We start from the raw sequence: 18,791 nt of genomic DNA on the forward strand, positions 1-18,791 counted from the left end.
CTCTTTTCATATAATCTGATCTCTGACCATCAGTTTGGAATCCAGCTTAATCAACTTAACTCTGGAAATGCCGCTGCGGCTCCTCTCTCAGCAATGATTGTAGAGTGTAGACATTAACTGCCAAACAAGAGGTCCTCCTGAATATATCTAGGGCAAACATATCACAGTCTGGCATTTTGATCTGCTTGGCAAGCTTGCTGCCTGTGTTACACAAGGCCGCCTTACACCTGGTTTTCTGACTTCCTCAACTCGTGCAATCAACATGTTGCTATCCATGGAACATTCTCCTCTTTTCTCAGTGATGGCTGGAGTTCTTCAAGGCAGTGTCTGTGTCCAGTCTTGTTTCTACTCTATATAAATGCAGAGCTCTCCAATACACTGGAAAACCCTCTCTTTCTTTTGTAGAGGACTCTACATTGTGTTGCAGCGTGCAGCATCCCACTGATACAGACAGACAGCAACTGCATCACTTTATAATGATGTGGAAGGGCTGAGATGCTAGTCTGACAAATGGAACATGTTTTTCAATCTGAAATCTCAGTCTTATCCTATAGTGTAACGTATCCTATAGTGCAACATCCATGAACAGTGGCATCACTGACCCACTGCTAGTACGTTACCTTTTACCCTGTAACCTCACAATTCCATGAACCTACATTTTGTGTACAAAAAAATAAAGACACACACCAAGAGGGTGTCCCAGGATATACATAGCAGATGCAAGCATGCACTTTTTCTACAACTGCAAAACGACTGTATTTATAACTCTTGGATTTGAAACACAAGGCCAACAAAGGTTGATAAAGTTGAATTAATAATTTATCAAGACCAAATACAGAAGTACATTGCAACAAGCACACCATTCAAAAAAAATTCATAGCGTTTCAGCACTAACTCAATGAGTACATCTTTGAGATAAATTTCTGGAGCTCTGTTACCACCTCTCCTACCACTTCTCCCAATATAGATACAATGTATAGATCCATCTGAAGTGATTCCCACTCCAGTCCCTCTTCCTCTGTCTGCATAATAAATAGATGGCTCTTTATTGAGCATGTAGTCCGTTTGGTATTCTCATTCGTTCACCATGTTGCAATCCAATCTAGTGCATCGATTTGTCTATTATCTTCAGCTATGTTTGAAAATTCAATGTTAAAGTACACTGATGTCTCTTAATGTGTTTTGTCTTTAAAATAAGTACAAGTTTCTCCATAAGCCCAAGATTAATACTCTAAAGTACTGCTGTGATGTTTACTTTAGCTCTAAAATACTCCTAACCATTTGGCTCAGGTTTGGAGGAAAGGATTCCCAATGCCTTTGCAAGATAATACTGTGTGTGTTGTTCCTCCACGACTATAGTGTCCCACGTGGGTTAAATAGGCTATGAGCAACCGAGACAGAAGCAGGAGTAATGCAGAGCCCAGAGACATCGTGCTCGACAACTGCCTTTATTCTCACCACATTTAAGTATCTTGCGGCAGTCAAACCCACAGCGCAGTATATTCAGATTCCACACAGTGTGCTTACACTCTGCGAACATCTGTTTGTTAAGACAGCAATTACTGTGGCATTTACAAAAACAATCACTAAACAATGTACACAGCCTTGTCTAGCGACAATAAGCATGACTGATAGTATCCGTCTTCATTACTGCAATGGAGAATGATAAATAATCTGTCCACGTACAGCTCATGCCCATCAAATCCAAATACCCATACTATGGGTGACACCGGTATAAGTAAACGTATCCAGGAGGCTCGAAGGCCGAATGTAAAAAAGCCTTTCAACTCAAAGTCAGACAAGTGGCATCCACAAGGCAAGGTAAACCTGGCAGTCCGAGGACAATTCGTCACACAGGGAGCTGGTACGGCATACGGAAAATGTACCAATTGATGCATCATTTGCGCTTTCTTCCTGAGTAGATAAGATAGCTCAACACCATAATGTGCATAAATATATCAATGTTTGAGTCAACTATTTGTGGACTGTGTGACCAATGCCAACTTCACATTACCGGTATTCGATTGCGCATGAGTGTTGCCACTCTAAAAATATAGAGAAATTAAGAGATTCTTCTTCATTGCTGTACGATGTCTTTCTTATGCATGCTTTCAAGAAATAGAATAATATTGCAATTTAAAACAACTTAAGATGCTGCAGTCATTTTAGGACTAATTAGAAATAGTAATTATACAAACACCCCACTCCCCACCAACCAAAAAATCCTTCGGTAATTAAATTGATATCAAAGGAAGTGAAAACATGGTTCAGGCAGCTCAGACGATCATACTTATTAACTTCCTCATTCGTATGTCTATTCACATTTATCAAGGATACATATTGATGCTTCGACAAAATAAAATAAAATAAGGCTTGTGTGTTTGAACACCTACTGGAGACATGTTGGGTGAAAGGCTACATAATGACATGAGAATTGCAAAAAAGAGGAAGCAGCATTCACAGAAGGGTCTTAGAATTACACTCTGTAGACCATGTTGTGACATTGGCAGTTGTGCTTGCATCGTGCATGGTGTGCGCTTGGGCGCTTGCTCGAATTTTCTGCCGAGACATTCGTGCATATCCCAACTGTGTGCAAAATAATAAAGTTAAACCCATCTAATTCTGATTGGTTAGTGTTCATAAACCTGATCAGGAAAAGCAGTGTCAAAACTATAATCACTACATCGACCTTTATTCAAAAATTTGAATAAACATGAAATCCCTACTCAACGAAGATTTCTGCTCATAACACCGGTGAGGAGGATTGAGAAGATGTAAGTGTTGTGCTTCAGTCCGCGAGATCAATGGCTAATCCATTGTCAACTTACGAAGAATTAAATTGGCTCTAAATAAATTTTCAAGCAAAAAAAAACAAAAACCTGTTGTAAACATAGTGCAAAAAAGGTGCTTGCAGATGTTCAGTTTAGAGTTAAAAACATGAATGCCAATCTTCATTCGCTAACCCCGTAAACACAGCACGTATGTTCGTGCCCAGTTGATGACATTGGTTATGCTGCAAATCAGCACAAATATAACTTCAATCAGTACTTGCCAGTGATAATGAACCTCAGCTGTGGAAAGTCCTTGACAATAATTTCGACAATCAAACTATTCAATCTCCAAGATGAGGTCATCACCCTCGAGGTGCAGGCCCTGTGAAATGTGGAGCTTCCGAATCATTCCGCTCATGGGTGCATTTACGATCGTCTCCATCTTCATGGCACTGAGAATGCAGAGCGGTTGCCCGCGTTCCACTTGCTCTCCTTCCTTCACTTTCACCTCGATTATGTTGCCCGGCATGGGTGCACCGACCTGCCCCAAAATGTCTTTCTGTGCTTTTGGGTGAAAGTGCAACTCCTGGAAGGTGAGGCCGGTGGGAGATAGAGGTAGAGACGGAGGCAGATACACACACGGCGGATCAGAAGTCACCAAATGAAGTAGCATCAACAAAATGAAATTGAGTAATGTTAATTTTACGCTCACACCAAACTGTAAACACAACACAACTAGACTGCACAAAAACTCTACACACAACCTTGTGCAAATTGAACAAAACAGTTTCTGGGTACAAACTTTTGACACAAAACATTTAAATAACAGAGGCAGACTAAATGTGAATTAATTCAGTTTTGTTAACATGTTTTGCTGTTTGAGAGCAATTGGCCACACATCCATAATTCATAAAGATCCTCATTAGGCTTCAACTAACTTTCTGAAGCTGAAATAAGTCAATAATTGTGCCAATTGTGATCTAATATGTCCACGTTCAAAATATGCCAGGTATGAAAGCAGTTGAAGTTTATCTTCGAAAACACCAAGAGATCATGACGAGCAATCGTTCATTCTACAAAGAAGACCCCTTTGCGCCAGTAAGACCCCTTTGCGCCAGTAAGACCCCTTTGCGCCAGAATGCACATCAATTTTGAAATGTTGCCTATCGAGATGTGGAAATGAATTGCCATGTTCAAGGTTGATCTGAACATTCTATCCGTGCACTTATCCAGATACCAAAGTGGACCATCGGACAGATAAGATATATATATATATTTTTAAAGAGCTTGCAATGCGTTTCACTCTTGTTGCTCTGCAAACAAACAAATAATTCACGTGGTACTGGATGTTGTATGCTGTTTTAAATACCAAGATTATTGTCCTGTGTAGAACATGTTCCACATTGTGCAATTTGTTTTTATTTTGCAAACTCTTGAAAATCATTACATTGACCGATGTGGTGTAACATTACTAGGACAAGGAGATGGGGTGAAGATGACCAAGGGATATTCAATTTTGACATTTATATTTATTTTATTCATATTTTTAAGTGATAAAGCTGCTTCAATATTTAGCTATGTCCTTCCTTCCATCCCGTCCGTCCATCCATCCGTCTGTCAAAAAATGAAGAAGAAGAAGAACCTTTGTAACCACCGTGTTTAATTCTAAAGGGCTCGAAAGTGTAATTTAGAGGGTTATAAAGGGTAATTCTAAATGGTTCTAAAGTGTGATTCTAGAGGGTTATAAAGGGTAATTCTACTGGGTTCTAAAGGGTAATTCTCAATGGTAATTATATGGGGGTCTAAAGGGTGATTCTAAAAGGTTGTAAAGGGTAATTCTAAAGGGTTTCGTTCGTTTCTAGGCATTGCCTATTTCATATTAAGAATGCCAAACTGAGCCTCTTCCTTCGGACACGGAGGCGATTTGAAAAGGCAGAGGGATGTATGTAGATTTTTTTTGAAGACCACGGGTATTTGTCTATGTAATGTTGGTGACCAATTACCCATCAATCACATGATTCCTGTTTTAATGCATGTGCTGAACATCAATATGGCGACAAGTGAGATATCACACAATGTATAACAGCAAATAAGTAATCAATTATTTTGTGAAGTGGCTCACCAAAGGTCGCAAGGTAACTTGTAGGTCAAAGAAAAGATCAACTTTATAATTCTGTGTCAAACGATATACACTATATGACCAAAAGTATGCGGACATGCCTTCTAATTAGTGGATTCGGCTGTTTCAGCCACACCCATTGCTGTCAGGTACATATAATCAAGCACACAGCCATGGAATCTCCACAGACAAACATTGGCAGTAGAATAGGCCATACTGAAGAGCTCAGTGACTTTCAACGTGGCACCGTCATAGGATGCCACCGTCATAGGATGAAGTCAGTTCATCAAATTTCTGCCCTGCCAGAGCTGCCCCAGTCAACTGTAAGTGCTGTTATTGTGAAGTGGAAACGTCTAGGAGCAACAACAGCTCAGCCGCGAAGTGGTAGGCCACACAAGCTCACATGGGACCCGCCGAGCACTGAAACACCTAGAGCGTAAAAATCGTCTGTCCTCTGTTGCAACACTCACTGCCGAGTTCCAAACTGGCTCTGGAAGCAACGTCAGCACAACAATTGCTCGTCGGGAACTTCATGAAATGTGTTTCCATGGCCGAGCAGCTGCACACAAGCCTAAGATCACCATGTGCAATGCCAAGCGTCGGTTGGAGTGGTGTAAATCTCGCCGCCATTGAACTTTGGAGCAGTGGAAACGCTGTTTGCTGGAACGCTGGAATGCTGGAAGTGGAGTGTTTGCTGGAGTGATGAATTACGCTTCACCATCTGATAGTCCAATGGACGAATTTGTTTTTTTTTTGTTTTTTTTTGTATACTGAATCGAGGCTCGTGAAAGAGCTAACATTTATTTCACAAACAAATCAACCAGACAAACAAAATATATAAAAAGAGGGAGCGGAAGACAAGATGGGGAGAGAAGGGGAAGCACACAAACACAACATTTGAGAGCAGGGAGAAGTGTGGGAGGGAGAGGGCTTGGGGGGAGGAGGCGTGGGAAGGGGGGGGGGGGGAGAGGTATAAAACACAAGGAGACCAAGGACTTCCAGGACAGAAGGTGGTATTTCAAAAAAAAAGTGTAGGATTTTGGGTGAAATTAGCGGGGGTAGAAAAGATCAAGGTTTTGGATGGGGGAAGATAAGAGATGGTGGTGAACAGCTGTTTTAAAGACTTGGAGGGTGGAGTGGGATTGAAGAGAGTGAGGGAGTTTGTTCCAGAGGTGGGAGAAAAGAGGAATGAAGGAGTGAAGGTGAGCAGAAAGTCTTGATTTTGGCAGTTTAACCATAAGAGGGTTGCAGGCAGATCTTGTGCGACCTGTAGGAATATTTGGGGGACAGAGCCCAGAGAGAGCTGGGGGGGGGGGGGGGGCAAGGCCAGAGAGGAGTCGGTAGAAGACGGACGGGTAGAAGACGGACGGGTAACCTTTCCTGGAGTTCTCTTTCCACTCTCCTTTCCTCTGCTTTTTTCTCTTCGAACCTTTCCTAGAGTTCACATTCCTGTGCTACTCTTCTTTCCTCGAGTTCTCTTTCAACTCTCCTTTCCTCTGCTTTTTTCTCTTCTAACCTTTCCTGGAGTTCTCGTTCCTGTGCTGCTCTTCTTTCCTCGAGTTCTCGTTCCTGTGCTGCTCTTTCCTTTTCTGCTTTCCTTTCCTCTGCTCTATATGCTCTGCAGGTTGGTCGGAGCGATGAAGAGAAGGACAAGTTCTGGTGTGCGATAGAGAAGCTGATGGAAAACGTGAAAGATGAGGAAGTTGTTGTGGTAGGAGGAGACCTAAATGGACATGTGGGTAGAAGACGGGTTTGGTGGATGCCAGGAGAACGCTACCTGCCCGAATGCATAGTGCCAACTGTAAAGTTTGGTGGAGGAGGAATAATGGTCTGGGGCTGTTTTTCATGGTTTGGGCTAGGCCCCTTAGTTCCAGTGAAGGGAAATCTTAACGCTACAGCATACAATGACATTCTAGACGATTGTGTGCTTCCAACTTTGTGGTAACAGTTTGGGGAAGGGCCTTTCCCGTTTCAGCATGATAATGCGCCCGTGCACAAAGCGAAGTCCATACAGAAATGGTTTGTCGAGATCGGTGTGGAAGAACTTGACTGGCCAACACAGAGCCCTGACCTCAACCCCATCGAACACTTTTGGGATGATTTGGAACGCCGACTGCGAGCCAGGCCTAATCACCCAACATCAGTGCCCGACCTCACTCATGCTCTTGTGGCTGAATGGAAGCAAATCCCCGCAGCAATGTTCCAACATCTAGTGGAAAGCCTTCCCAGAAGGGTGGAGGCTGTTATAGCGGCAAAGGGGGGGACCAACTCCATATTAATGCCCATGATTTTGGAATGAGATGTTCGATGTTCGGATGTCCACATACTTTTGGCCATGTATTGTATCTTATAAGAGAGATGTTTGTCTGTGTCTCCATTTTTCTCAGAGATGGCCAAATGGATCTTCATCAAACCTTCAGAGGTTCTGGGGAGTGTTTTAGGCAAAAAAAATGTTAATCGTTCGTTTTTTTCCGATTTTTTTTCCAATCGTTCGATTTTTTCGATTTTTGTTTAATCGTTCTATAAACCTTTATAGCTGTGTGAAAGGTAACATTAAATGATCCCCAATCCTTTTCCTTAGTGGGTGTAGGGAAGTGTTTAGGCCCCCACAAATAATAGAAAAAACAGAAAACAAAATTTAATTTCTTCAAAATGCCAACAGGAATAGAACAACACTGGGCAATGCTGGGTACCCCTGATTAAGTACTTCCATAAAGGTGATATTATTTGGATTGCCTAAGACACATATTCCAATGATAAACACATTTATGGGGTTGGCAGCATTTGGAACTGAGCCAGACAGTTCCAAAGTTGGAAGGGTCAGCCTGTGACTACAAATTACCTTGACCCATTATCTGTGGATTTCATGACCTGATTAGGTTGAAACTTGAAAAAGTATGTTCAGAACCTAAAACCACACAACATGCCCAATTTTGGCAAAATCAGAACAGGTGGGGGTGCGGTCTCACCCCCTCACATTAATTCACTTGCCCCTGGACAAGCTGCACCAATTAAGACATTTCTGGCCAACAACATCAAACCTGTTGAATTTCAAACACTATTGGCTGTACCGTATGGTGATGATTGCCTGCCAATGTTACATACAGCACAAAGATAGCAATAAACAAAAGTCCAGGTCAAATTTGAACTACCTACAAGTTCAGTTGGGAACAACCATCCAGGTTCAACATAAGTCACCCTCAAACTTTACAAGTCAAAACAAAGAATTTCTTACACCTATAAAACTGTAATTTGGTAGAAATCAAATTGCAGCTATTTTTTGAGGCCTTCAACACCAATTAGATTTTATGTAAATGAGCATTGATTGAGATGTCGTTTGTTACGAGTCAAACTTAATCGGTTGTTATAATAACTAGGGCATGCCCGTACTATATATATATCTAAAAGTATATCCCCCCCCCCCCCCCTCTATTTACATGCAATGGTTTGGTCCAAAGCTAACGGCTTGCGAGTACGGTGACAATCCCCCCCCTCTATTTACATGAAATGGTTTGGTCCAAAGCTAACGGCTAGCGGAGTTTGGTAAAGAAATCGCCATAGCGTGCACAAATGCGCAGGAAAGCGAAAGAATCGCAAATTAGTTTTAATTAGTTTTAAAACATAGTTTAACGCCAACATAGCGGCAACATAGTTTGCCAACGTGAAATAAATGAATACGCTCTCAAATGTGCCAAAAAAAAAAAAAAACGCTACCCGTACGCTCTACCCCGCCCGTACGCCCGTAAACAAAAAAAACAACGCTCTTCGCTTCCGCCCTTCGCTCTGACTGAATTGGGAGAAATAATGCGCATAAGAAATCGAGAAATTATTATTTTCTCCGGAAGAAATCGAATTACGTACCGTAATGGCGCACGCGCTGGGCTCAGCATCAGCTCGCTCTCACATCGGCCACGCCTACGCAATAACGCGTTCTGTGATTGGATGCCGGAAGTGCAGTCCTCACTGTCCGGAAGGTCGTATATCGCAGTTACGATGAATCGCAAATTAGTTTTTATTAGTTTTAAAACATAGTTTAACGGCAACATAGTTTGCAAACGTGAAATAAATGAATACGCTCTCAAATGTGCCATCCGAGGCAGAGTGTGTCCGCCACGTTCGGCACACGCGATAGCTCGCTGCTCTCTGATTGGTTGAATCGTTTTTTGGACATAGCTCGGTAAGTAATTGTCCGATTAATATGAAACCTTGAAAAGGCACATCCTCGGGTCCCCAGCAATATACCTGGCAAGTTTCAAGTATATCGGACCGGTAGTTGTCGAGAAACAGCGGTCACAGACATACAAACAAACAAACAAACGTACAAACAAACATACACACAGAGATTACTGGAATTATAGATAGATATCCTAATGGAAATCATCAGCCATGATTTTGTGAAAACAGACAGCATATTCGTTATGTGGAGGGAAAACCCATTGCTGGACTCCCAGGAAAGGTCCTATAAGGTTATTGACCCCGGTCGCACCGTGGAGCGAAAGGGGGACTATGGGTTTCCCCTTCGTCCGTGTATGTGTCCGTTCGTGTGTGCGTGCGTGCGTGCGTATGCGAAGGACCGAATTCTAATTTGGTGTGTGGTGCAACCCACGTCAAAATCCAAGATGGCCGCCGTCATGTATGTCTGACGCCATGTATGTCTGAACCTTGTGAGTGGAATATCTTGAAAAATAAACGAACTGCCAACTTCTAATCTGGTGTGTGGGTGTATCTACGCATAAGGAAGAACGCTATTGAAAATTGGGTCACCACGTCAAAATCCAAGATGGCCGCCGCCATGTATGTCTGAACATTGTGAGCGAAATATCTTGAGAAATAAACGAACTACTAACTTATAATCTGGTGTGTGGGTGTATCTACGCATAAGGAAGAACGCTATTGAAAATTGGGTCGCCACGTCAAAATCCAAGATGGCCACCGCCATGTATGTCTGAACCTTGTGAGCGGAATATCTTGAAAAATAAGCGAAGTACCAACTTCTAATCTGGTGTGTGGGTGTATCTAGCCATAAGGAAGAACGCTATTGAAAATTGGGTCACCATATCAAAATCCAAGATGGCCACCACATTATATATGTCTGAACCTTGTGAGCGAAATATCTTGAAAAATAAACGAACTACTAACTTCTAATCTGGTGTGTGGGTGTATCTACGCATAAGGGAGAACGCTATTGAAAATTGGGTCGCCACGTCAAAATCCAAGATGGCCGCCTTGCGTCTTCCACTGTGTCAACTCACATCACTTCACCGACGGGGGACCTAGGCGTAACGCTTGTTACATGTAACACTGCATAAGTACTGTCGTAACATTTATAAAATTGCAGAGTGCAAGCAAATGATATATTATGGTGCACAATAAATTTTACACCACAAACTTTAGCTTGGAAGATAAAAGTAGTGAATATGTGATTAGTTAGGGTAAATGCTTTTCCTTTTGTGCTTTCATTTGGTGTTGGGATTTGTACGCTTGCCATCTTACTGTAATTCACCAAATGTCCGTCCGTCTGTCTGTCCGTCCGTTTGAAGGTCACTAACAGTGATTGAGATCTCATGAGATCACGGCGAGGTCACGTCTTTTCGAAGCTGTTCCATGCGCTCACGCTTTCGAAGCTAAGTGATCTTTCTCAATTGTGTTTTTGTCGAGACTGTATCTATCTTTCGGTGCATGTACCTATAGCGTATCTTTTGGAAAATTTTCGGTGCTAATTTTTCGTACATGTATACACAATCGTCGGTTAATGCGTATCGAGTATTCTGAGGCCTAGTACTCGTAGGCTTGGCTACCGTACCGTCTCCGACCTTGTGGTTTTGTTTTTCTCTCAGCGATTCGTCGAATGCGCTGCATTTATTTTCGTTCTCTGTTTCGTCCCAGTCGTTCACCCCATACCTCCTTGTTTAATATCTCTACTCAAAAAAAAAAAAAAACCCAAAAAAATATTTCCTTCCCAGGTCTTATTCGTTTATTTGTTGTTCTTTTTGTTCGTTCGTTCTTCGTTTGCGATCACGCGATCACGTGGTTAGAAATGTATAATCTCTCCCCTGAACAACTATTTTCTCTCATATATTATAACACCCTTTTCTTCTTTTCCGACAAAAGGATGCTTTCGTCTTGCTCACCAAATCTATTCATTCCAAAAAATATATATAATACCATCTCTTACAGTTCCTCCTTTCTACATTCCCAAAACTATCCAGAACTCCACCCCTCCTTCAGTGTCCTCAAACGTATTTTTGACTCGAAGGTCTCAAACTCATTTTGCAAAAAATGTTCATTTCCCATGAATCGTACACTTTTCAAAATCCAATCTCACCCCTCCCCTCCAAATCCTCCCCATCACCCATCCCTTTCAAATCTCCCCCCTTGCCCCTTCCCTCCCCTCCCTCCTAAACTCCCCCCACACCCCTCCCCTCCGAGACTCTCCCTCGCTCCTCCCCTCCTAAACTCCCCCCACACCCCTCCCCTCCGAGACTCTCCCTCGCTCCTCCCCTCCTAGACTCCCCTCTCACCCCTCCTCCTCAAAGCATCCTCCCTGCTTCTTCCCCCTTCCAACTTTCACATTCATCTCCCCCAACCTTCTGCCTCGCTCTTCCTCCTCCTCAAATAACACCTCACTGTGCCTCACCCAATCTCCATCAAACCTTTTGTCCCCCCCATTCTTCCCTTTCTCCAAGCTATTCTGAAATCTCTGAAATCTCTGACACACCTTCAACAGCTCTCCCTACCTCTTCCTCCTCTTCCACATCTTACCCTACCCCTCCCCCCCCTGTTCTGGACCCGATGCTCCCCCTTCCTCTTCATTAACGGTATGGACCTCAAACATCCGGGGCCTTCACTCAAACTTGACTGATCTCTCCATACAGGTTGCTTCTGACAAACCAGATGTGATCTGCTTAACAGAAACTTTCCTCCTTCATGATGTCTCTGATGCCTTGGTATCTCTCCCAGGTTACTCCCTCCTCCGGTATGATAGACCTGAGCCTCGTCCTGGAGGTGGGGTTGCTATCTTTATAAAAAACTCTCTTCCTCACTCGCCCTCCACTGCCCTCTCTCCACCTCACCCCCAGGAATACCTTTGGCTACGGCTTCCCCTTCGCTCCCACCTTTTGTTCATATGTGTGTTGTACCGTCCACCAAACAGCGATGACTCCATCTACATCTCGCTGTCTGATAATATGGACCAACTTCTATCTACCCATCCCAACTCTCTCTTCCTCATATGTGGTGATTTCAATTGTCACCATGCCAGTTGGCTGGGTGTGGGTACCTCTCTCACCAGCCATGGCTCTTCAGCAAAGGACTTCTGCAACTCACTGGGACTGACACAATCTGTCAATTTCCCGACCAGGATCTCAGTCAACGGAGCATCTTCTCTTCTGGATTTGGTTATGACAAACTTCCCTGAAAATGTCTGCTGCTCTTCTTCTGCTCCAATCGGCTCATCTGATCATGTGCTTGTCAAAGTGGACATTTCTCTGACCATTCTCAGAGAGGCTCCTCAGCGTCGACGAGTCTGGCATTTCACTCAGGCCAACTGGCACGGTCTTCAAGCAGCCATCAATCATCTGGACTGGTCTCCCATCTCTACCGCCTCTGACATCAACTCATCCTGGGAATTCTTTCAAAGTAAATTGCTCTCTCTCATGCACAGATTTATCCCATCTCGTCTTCAGTTGTCATACCCTTCCTCCCGTCCATGGTACACGGAATCTTGTGGTGAGGCTGTTGCCCTGAAACAACTTGCTTTCGTCTCCTGGAAAGCAAATCCAACAGAAGGAAATCTCATTTCCTTTCACAAAGCCTGAAACAAGTGTGTGTCCACCCTCAGGAGAGCCAGGAAACAATATCTCACCGTTCTCAAGACCGAACTCTCTTATCTGTCTCCCTCTTCCAAATCCTGGTGGCGTCTGGTCAAATCTGTTTCTGGTGTTTGTTCCCCCTCCATCCCCTCCCTCACCTCAAACGGCTTAACGGCTGACTCCGCACATGAAAAAGCTGAATGCCTCAACTCTGTGTTTGCCTCTAAATCTTGTGTCCCAAACCCATTCCTCTCTGTACCCACCGTACCCAGTCATACCCAGCTGCTCCTGGACTCTGTGTCCTTTCCTCCTGACAAGGTGGAAAAGTTTCTGTCAACCCTCGACTCTGATTCTGCAACTGGTCCTGACGGCATCAGCCCACGGGTCCTAAAATCATGTGCTTCCGCTCCTTCACTCCCTCTTTCTGTTCTCTTCACCCTCTCTTTTGCTCAAGGTCATCTGCCATTTGCTTGGAAATCAGCCAACATCACCGCTTTGCACAAAAAAGGTGCAAAAACAGATCCCAGCAACTACAGACCAATCAGACTTCTCCCAATTATCAGCAAAGTCATGGAATCCATCATTACTTCAGATATGAAATCTTTCCTCTTCTCCAATGGCTTGATCTCTGATCATCAATTTGGTTTCAGACCTGGTCACTCTACTCTGGACATGCTGCTTCTGCTTTCTCAACAATGGATGGAGGTCCTCAACGCCAAACAGGAAATTAGAGCCGTCTCCCTTGACATTTCACGTGCCTTCGATACGGTCTGGCACCCTGCTCTGCTCACCAAACTCTCCTCCTTTGGTATCCATGGAAATCTCCACGCATGGCTGGCGGACTTCCTCTCTGGTCGTAGTCAACGTGTGGCCCTGAATGGGTTTCTCTCATCTCCTCTTCCTGTTCAGGCTGGAGTTCCCCAAGGTAGTGTTCTGGGCCCTGTGCTTTTTCTGGTCTTCATCAATGATCTCTCTGACTCTCTTGAAAATCCTCTCTATCTCTTTGCTGATGACTCTACTCTCTGTCGCTCCATTCCTCATCCCTCAGATCGGCAGTCTGCAGCCTCCTCACTCTCTGCAGACCTGGACAAAATCACAGACTGGGCAAACAAATGGAACATGTCTTTCAATCCTGATAAATCTCACACTCTTACGATGTCTCTCCGAAAAGACCGACTGGAAAACCCTCCCATCCACTTTCTGAATAATCCTCTCCAAGAAGTTCTGTCACTCAAGCTTTTGGGTCTCACTATTTGCCATGATCTTTCCTGGGAAAACCACATTTCAAATCTGGCCTCCAAAGCCAGTCGCTGACTGGGCATCCTCCGTCGTGCGAAGTCCTTCCTTGGCACACCTGAGCTCCTCACCACATACAAGGCTTTCATCCGCAGCTGTATGGAATACTGCTCTCCCCTCTGGTCTGGTGCTCCTGCCTCACACCTAGCCCGTCTTCACGCTGTTGAAACCAAAGCGTTCAGAATCATTGGAATCTCCCACGATGAAGCTAACTCCAAGGGCCTTTCACTCACTCACCGCAGGCAGGTTGGTGGTCTTTCCGTCTTCTATCGACTCCTCTCTGGCCTTGCCCCCCCAGCCCTCTCTGGGCTCTGTCCCCCAAATATTCCTACAGGCCGCACAAGATCTGCCTGCAACCCTCTTATGGTTAAACTGCCAAAATCAAGACTTTCTGCTCACCTTCACTCCTTCATTTCTCTTTTCTCCCACCTCTGGAACAAACTCCCTCACTCTCTTCAATCCCACTCCACCCTCCAGGTCTTTAAAACAGCTGTTCACCACCATCCCCCATCCAAAACCTTGATCTTTTCTCCCCCCGCTAATTTCGGTCCCCTTGTGTTTTATACTTCTCCCACCGCCCCCCCCCCCTTCCCATGCCTCCTGCCCCCAAGCCCTCTCCCTCCCACACTTCTCCCTGCTCTCAAATGTTGTGGTTGTGTGCTTCCCCTTCTCTCCCCATCTTGTCTTCCGCTCCCTCTTTTTGTATATTTTGTTTGTCTGGTTGATTTGTTTGTGAAATAAATGTTAGCTCTTTCACGAGACTCGATTCAGTATACAAAAAAAAAAGAAAAAAAAAAAAGAAAAAAAAAGGATCTTGCCAAGGCTGTAACACCTATCGGCTCAAAATCCTTTTAACTGTTGACTTGGTTGTTTTTACAATGAAGGAAACGTGTATGGGGAGTACATACGACATAGCAATTGTGAATGTGACAGCTATGAGGCGTCTTTCGCTTCGCATCGAATTATTCATTAGATTCATTCATCTTACTATAATTCACCAAATGTCCGTCTGTCTGTTCGAAGGTACCGTAAAAACTGCTGAACCGATCGCAAAGATATTTTGGGTGGGTAATCCTGGGACCCCTGGGAGTAAAATAGGCTATTTAGTCTTCCCAAATTTCAGCTTTGGTCTCCAGCATTCTCCGGTTTGGACTCCCGCATAACATTCGCGTTCGCATCACGTTCATTGTGACGATGTTCTCATTGTGACGATGTATGTGTTCACGGTAGTTTGACGTGACGGTGTGAACGTAATTTCGTAATGTTTTTCGTTTCGTAATCCTTTAATGAACGTTTAATGTTTAATGAATGTTTAATGAATGTTTAATGCCCTTCGATGTCCGGGGCCGCACGCGCGCTACACTGGACGGGCCAGTGTGTACCTTGCCCTTTGCCGTCAGGCTCGGGTAAACCGCTGAGCCCCATCCGTGATGGGGACTGGGACTTGAGACGGTGTCCCACGAACGAGGAATTCCCAGTAAGCGCGAGTCATCAGCTCGCGTTGATCAAGTCCCTGCCCTTTGTACACACCACCCGTCGCCGCACAAACATCACAAAGAAACACAATCACAATTCACATATTCGTGCAATTCGAATAAATACGAATAAATAAATTCGAATTCGAATATTCGAATAATAATTCGAATATTTTCGTCACAATGAAAACATCGTCACAAACGGGTACTGGAGAAAATGTGACAAACGTCACAAACCGGTACAATATTGGAGAGGCCATTACCTTTTCATTTGGGCCTCCCATTTGAAGCCCCGCCCACGGTACCCATAGGGCGGGTACCGTTGCTAGTTCATTTAATGATCATTACGCTCATTCTTACGCTCATTAAACGTACATTAAACATTAAACGTTCATTAAACGATTACGAAAATAAAAACGAAAAACACTACGAAATTACGTTCACACCGTCACATCAAACACTGCAGTGAACACAAACATCGTCACAATGAAAACATCGTCACAAACGTTACGTTACGTAATTCAAACCTGAACACATCGAATATTGGAGAGCCCATTGCCCAAATTTGAAACACGATGGAATAATATTTACCGACATGAACAGTGATGTGGCTTTTATTGAAATTCTACAAATACTGTTTAGATTTTGATGATTTGCGTGTGAAATGATTTAATGGATGTTTATATAAATCGTTTAAAATAAAACAGCCTTAAATTTCTGATATTTTGCCTTTTCATTTGGGCCTCCCAATTGACGCCCCGCCCGTAGGGCGGGTACCGTTGCTAGTTGTCACAATAGTGACAATGGATTTGTTCAAAATCTGAAGGCGTCAGTTTTGATTAGTGGGGGAAAATGAGGTATATAACTGTTGAAATTAAACTGGACTTGAACACAAAACATGATCGAAACAGAAACACAGAAAGCCAAGGAAAACACAGCTAATAGCATAATTTTAAGGGAATTTGTGGGGATAGAGGAAGGGGGCATTTGGCCCATCATTCCTGTTCTGTATCCATTCCCGTGCCTTCCCTTTCCTGAAAGTGTTGCTGGTGCAAGGAGAATGTATAACTGACGTACCGGCACACAGAATACCTTTTTGAAATACACCGACATCTTTAAAAGACACTGACATCAACCGGATTTACATCTCAACCCGACTATGGCCTGCTCCGTGTTGCATCTCGCTACTGGCTTTTCACTAAAACGGCAATTTTTAGATACACACATCCAACCTCATGAGGAATCGAACACAGACTGGTGAGCAAGCTGCTAACTGAGCCCCAAACTTCGTGGACACTTGTATGCCGAGGGCGAGTCAGGCGTTGGAACTCAAACTAAATAATTCAGAGCAATCACACAGGCAGGAAAAAAGCCATGGAAGGAAACATAATTGAATGCATTTTATCCACAGATGCAGGTTAAGCATTTCCATTCGTGAGAAAAAACCCCCCCAAAAAAACAGAAATTCCACTTTGAGAAATGAGAAAGAATATCTTGCCACATCATCAATATGATTGACAAAATGCATCCACGTTTTAAACAGTTTCTAGTGGTTGCTTTCATCACATTGTGGTTATAATAATGTGTTAAAATATTATTAAATAGGATTGTTTACTAATTTCATACTCGATGTTAGATAAACACACAAGGTTATTAAAGTAAATGTTAGCAGCCTGTTTCTGTTTATCACAAGCAAGTGCACTGAAAAGTTGCGATCCCAGGTACCTATCTCCTTTGCTTTGAACATTTAAAGCACGTTGACATTATTTATTTCGGTGCATTAAATAAAAAGCAGGAGTTCCTTCCCAGGCCTCAGAAAAAGATCGAGTGTTAACAAAATCTTTTTTTTTGAGAATATTGAAATTTATAATTCTGATATTAGTAAAACTTATGACGTTTGAAAAAGGTGCGATGGGACTACCCGTGTCTGAATGTGTTTCATTAACACGTTGACGTACTCTCGTTGTCAGATGGTATTTCTTTCTATTTTTAAAGACGCCATATCTGTTTCTCTTGCTTCAATTTCAGGGGGATAACCGTCTGACTTATTGTTGCATGACATAGGATCTCTATCAACACAGATCAGGTAACCTCTGAAGAAAGGAAATACTCATGTTTGTCCCAAAAATAACAAAGTGAATAATAAACAGATTACAGAGTTTGTTTCCATATGTATGTAGCTAGTTGGTAAGGCGTTGATTGCGAGATCTTTTGTTCTGACACAAAAAAAAGTAAGGATATAATACCACATAGATTAATACCAAGCAACACTAAATAATGACTCCAAAAGGCTTCGGGTTGACAAAATAATGACAAAAGGCAAAAGGCCTTATTTTTACCTGCGATGTGTCGCAGGTCTACAAGACCTCCACATGGTTGTTTCCTGTGGTTCTTGTTGAGGGTCGATTTTTGAAATGTGCACCCATTGGTCAGACACGATGTGTCTCAGCTGCTGGACTCCACCCACACGTCACTCAACTCCACCCACCAAGTCACCCAGACGAAATAATATGGCCACCATCTTGGTTTTCTGGTGGGCCGAAGGCATCAGGCTTGTAGGCTTTTGCTGATTGTACGCCGCCGGGTTTGTTGCATCAGATTTATCTTGGCTTTGTTTGGGTTAAGTGTTACTCACAATGAGGGACGCCAAAAAATTTAATCACTGTCGAATGAAAAATGATAGTAAAGTTTACTCAAGCCCTTCAGCACGCACAGTTCGCGGCTCCTTAAAAAAATAGCATTACGTAATTTTTGAACGGCCCCATATTGGGGTTAAACAATCCGTGACGGTATGATGAATCAGTTTGTTCTGATATAATTGTGGCGGAGGGTGACATGGATGAGAGGTGTCGAGTTTGTCTCTTTTAATAGCGCATTGAATGTGTGTTTCCAAATCGTGCTGTTCATATTTTAAGAGTGCTTCAAATGCACGTTTCCCGAGCAGCCCATTACCATATTTTCTCACAGATTGTGGCAACATGGTGCGGTCATTTTTGTAAAGTCACACATTATTTTGGCGAACAGAAACCTCAGCAAACTGCTTGGAATCAATGATATCCCATAAAAATCCAAACACATTATTGTTGCTGTTGCAATTTATTTATGTCACATCATGGGACACAAATGAGGGTCAAGCCTCGTCTCTCAGCAAGTTGACTCTCGTTGAACTTGAGGAAGACTGAGAAGAAGGCCTATTTGGCCGAAAGTTTGTTGAAAATAAAAGATCGTCATGAAATTAGGTCCATAACTTATTTAATTTCTTCTGATTATACATTTTATCCAGATGAGGCACCCTGCTCGTATTGTGGAGTTTCTACTA

At 43.3% G+C, this 18,791-nt stretch overlaps 1 protein-coding gene across 3 annotated transcripts in view; it reads right to left on the bottom strand.

Moving 5' to 3' along the window:
* Positions 1-1,432: 1,432 nt before the first annotated feature.
* PC (pyruvate carboxylase) overlaps positions 1,433-18,791 on the bottom strand; it is a 663,757-nt gene continuing 646,398 nt past the window's right edge. For all 3 annotated transcript variants that reach the window (XM_078779838.1, XM_068119999.2, XM_068119997.2), the window contains exon 21: positions 1,433-3,357. In XM_078779838.1, the coding sequence (XP_078635964.1) occupies positions 3,109-3,357 (249 nt within the window). In that variant the 3' untranslated portion in view covers positions 1,433-3,108. The remainder of the gene's footprint in view (positions 3,358-18,791) is intronic.

Source organism: Myxine glutinosa, chromosome 6 (genome assembly GCF_964187855.1).
Source record: "Myxine glutinosa chromosome 6, kmMyxGlut1.1, whole genome shotgun sequence".
NCBI lineage: Eukaryota > Metazoa > Chordata > Myxini > Myxiniformes > Myxinidae > Myxine > Myxine glutinosa.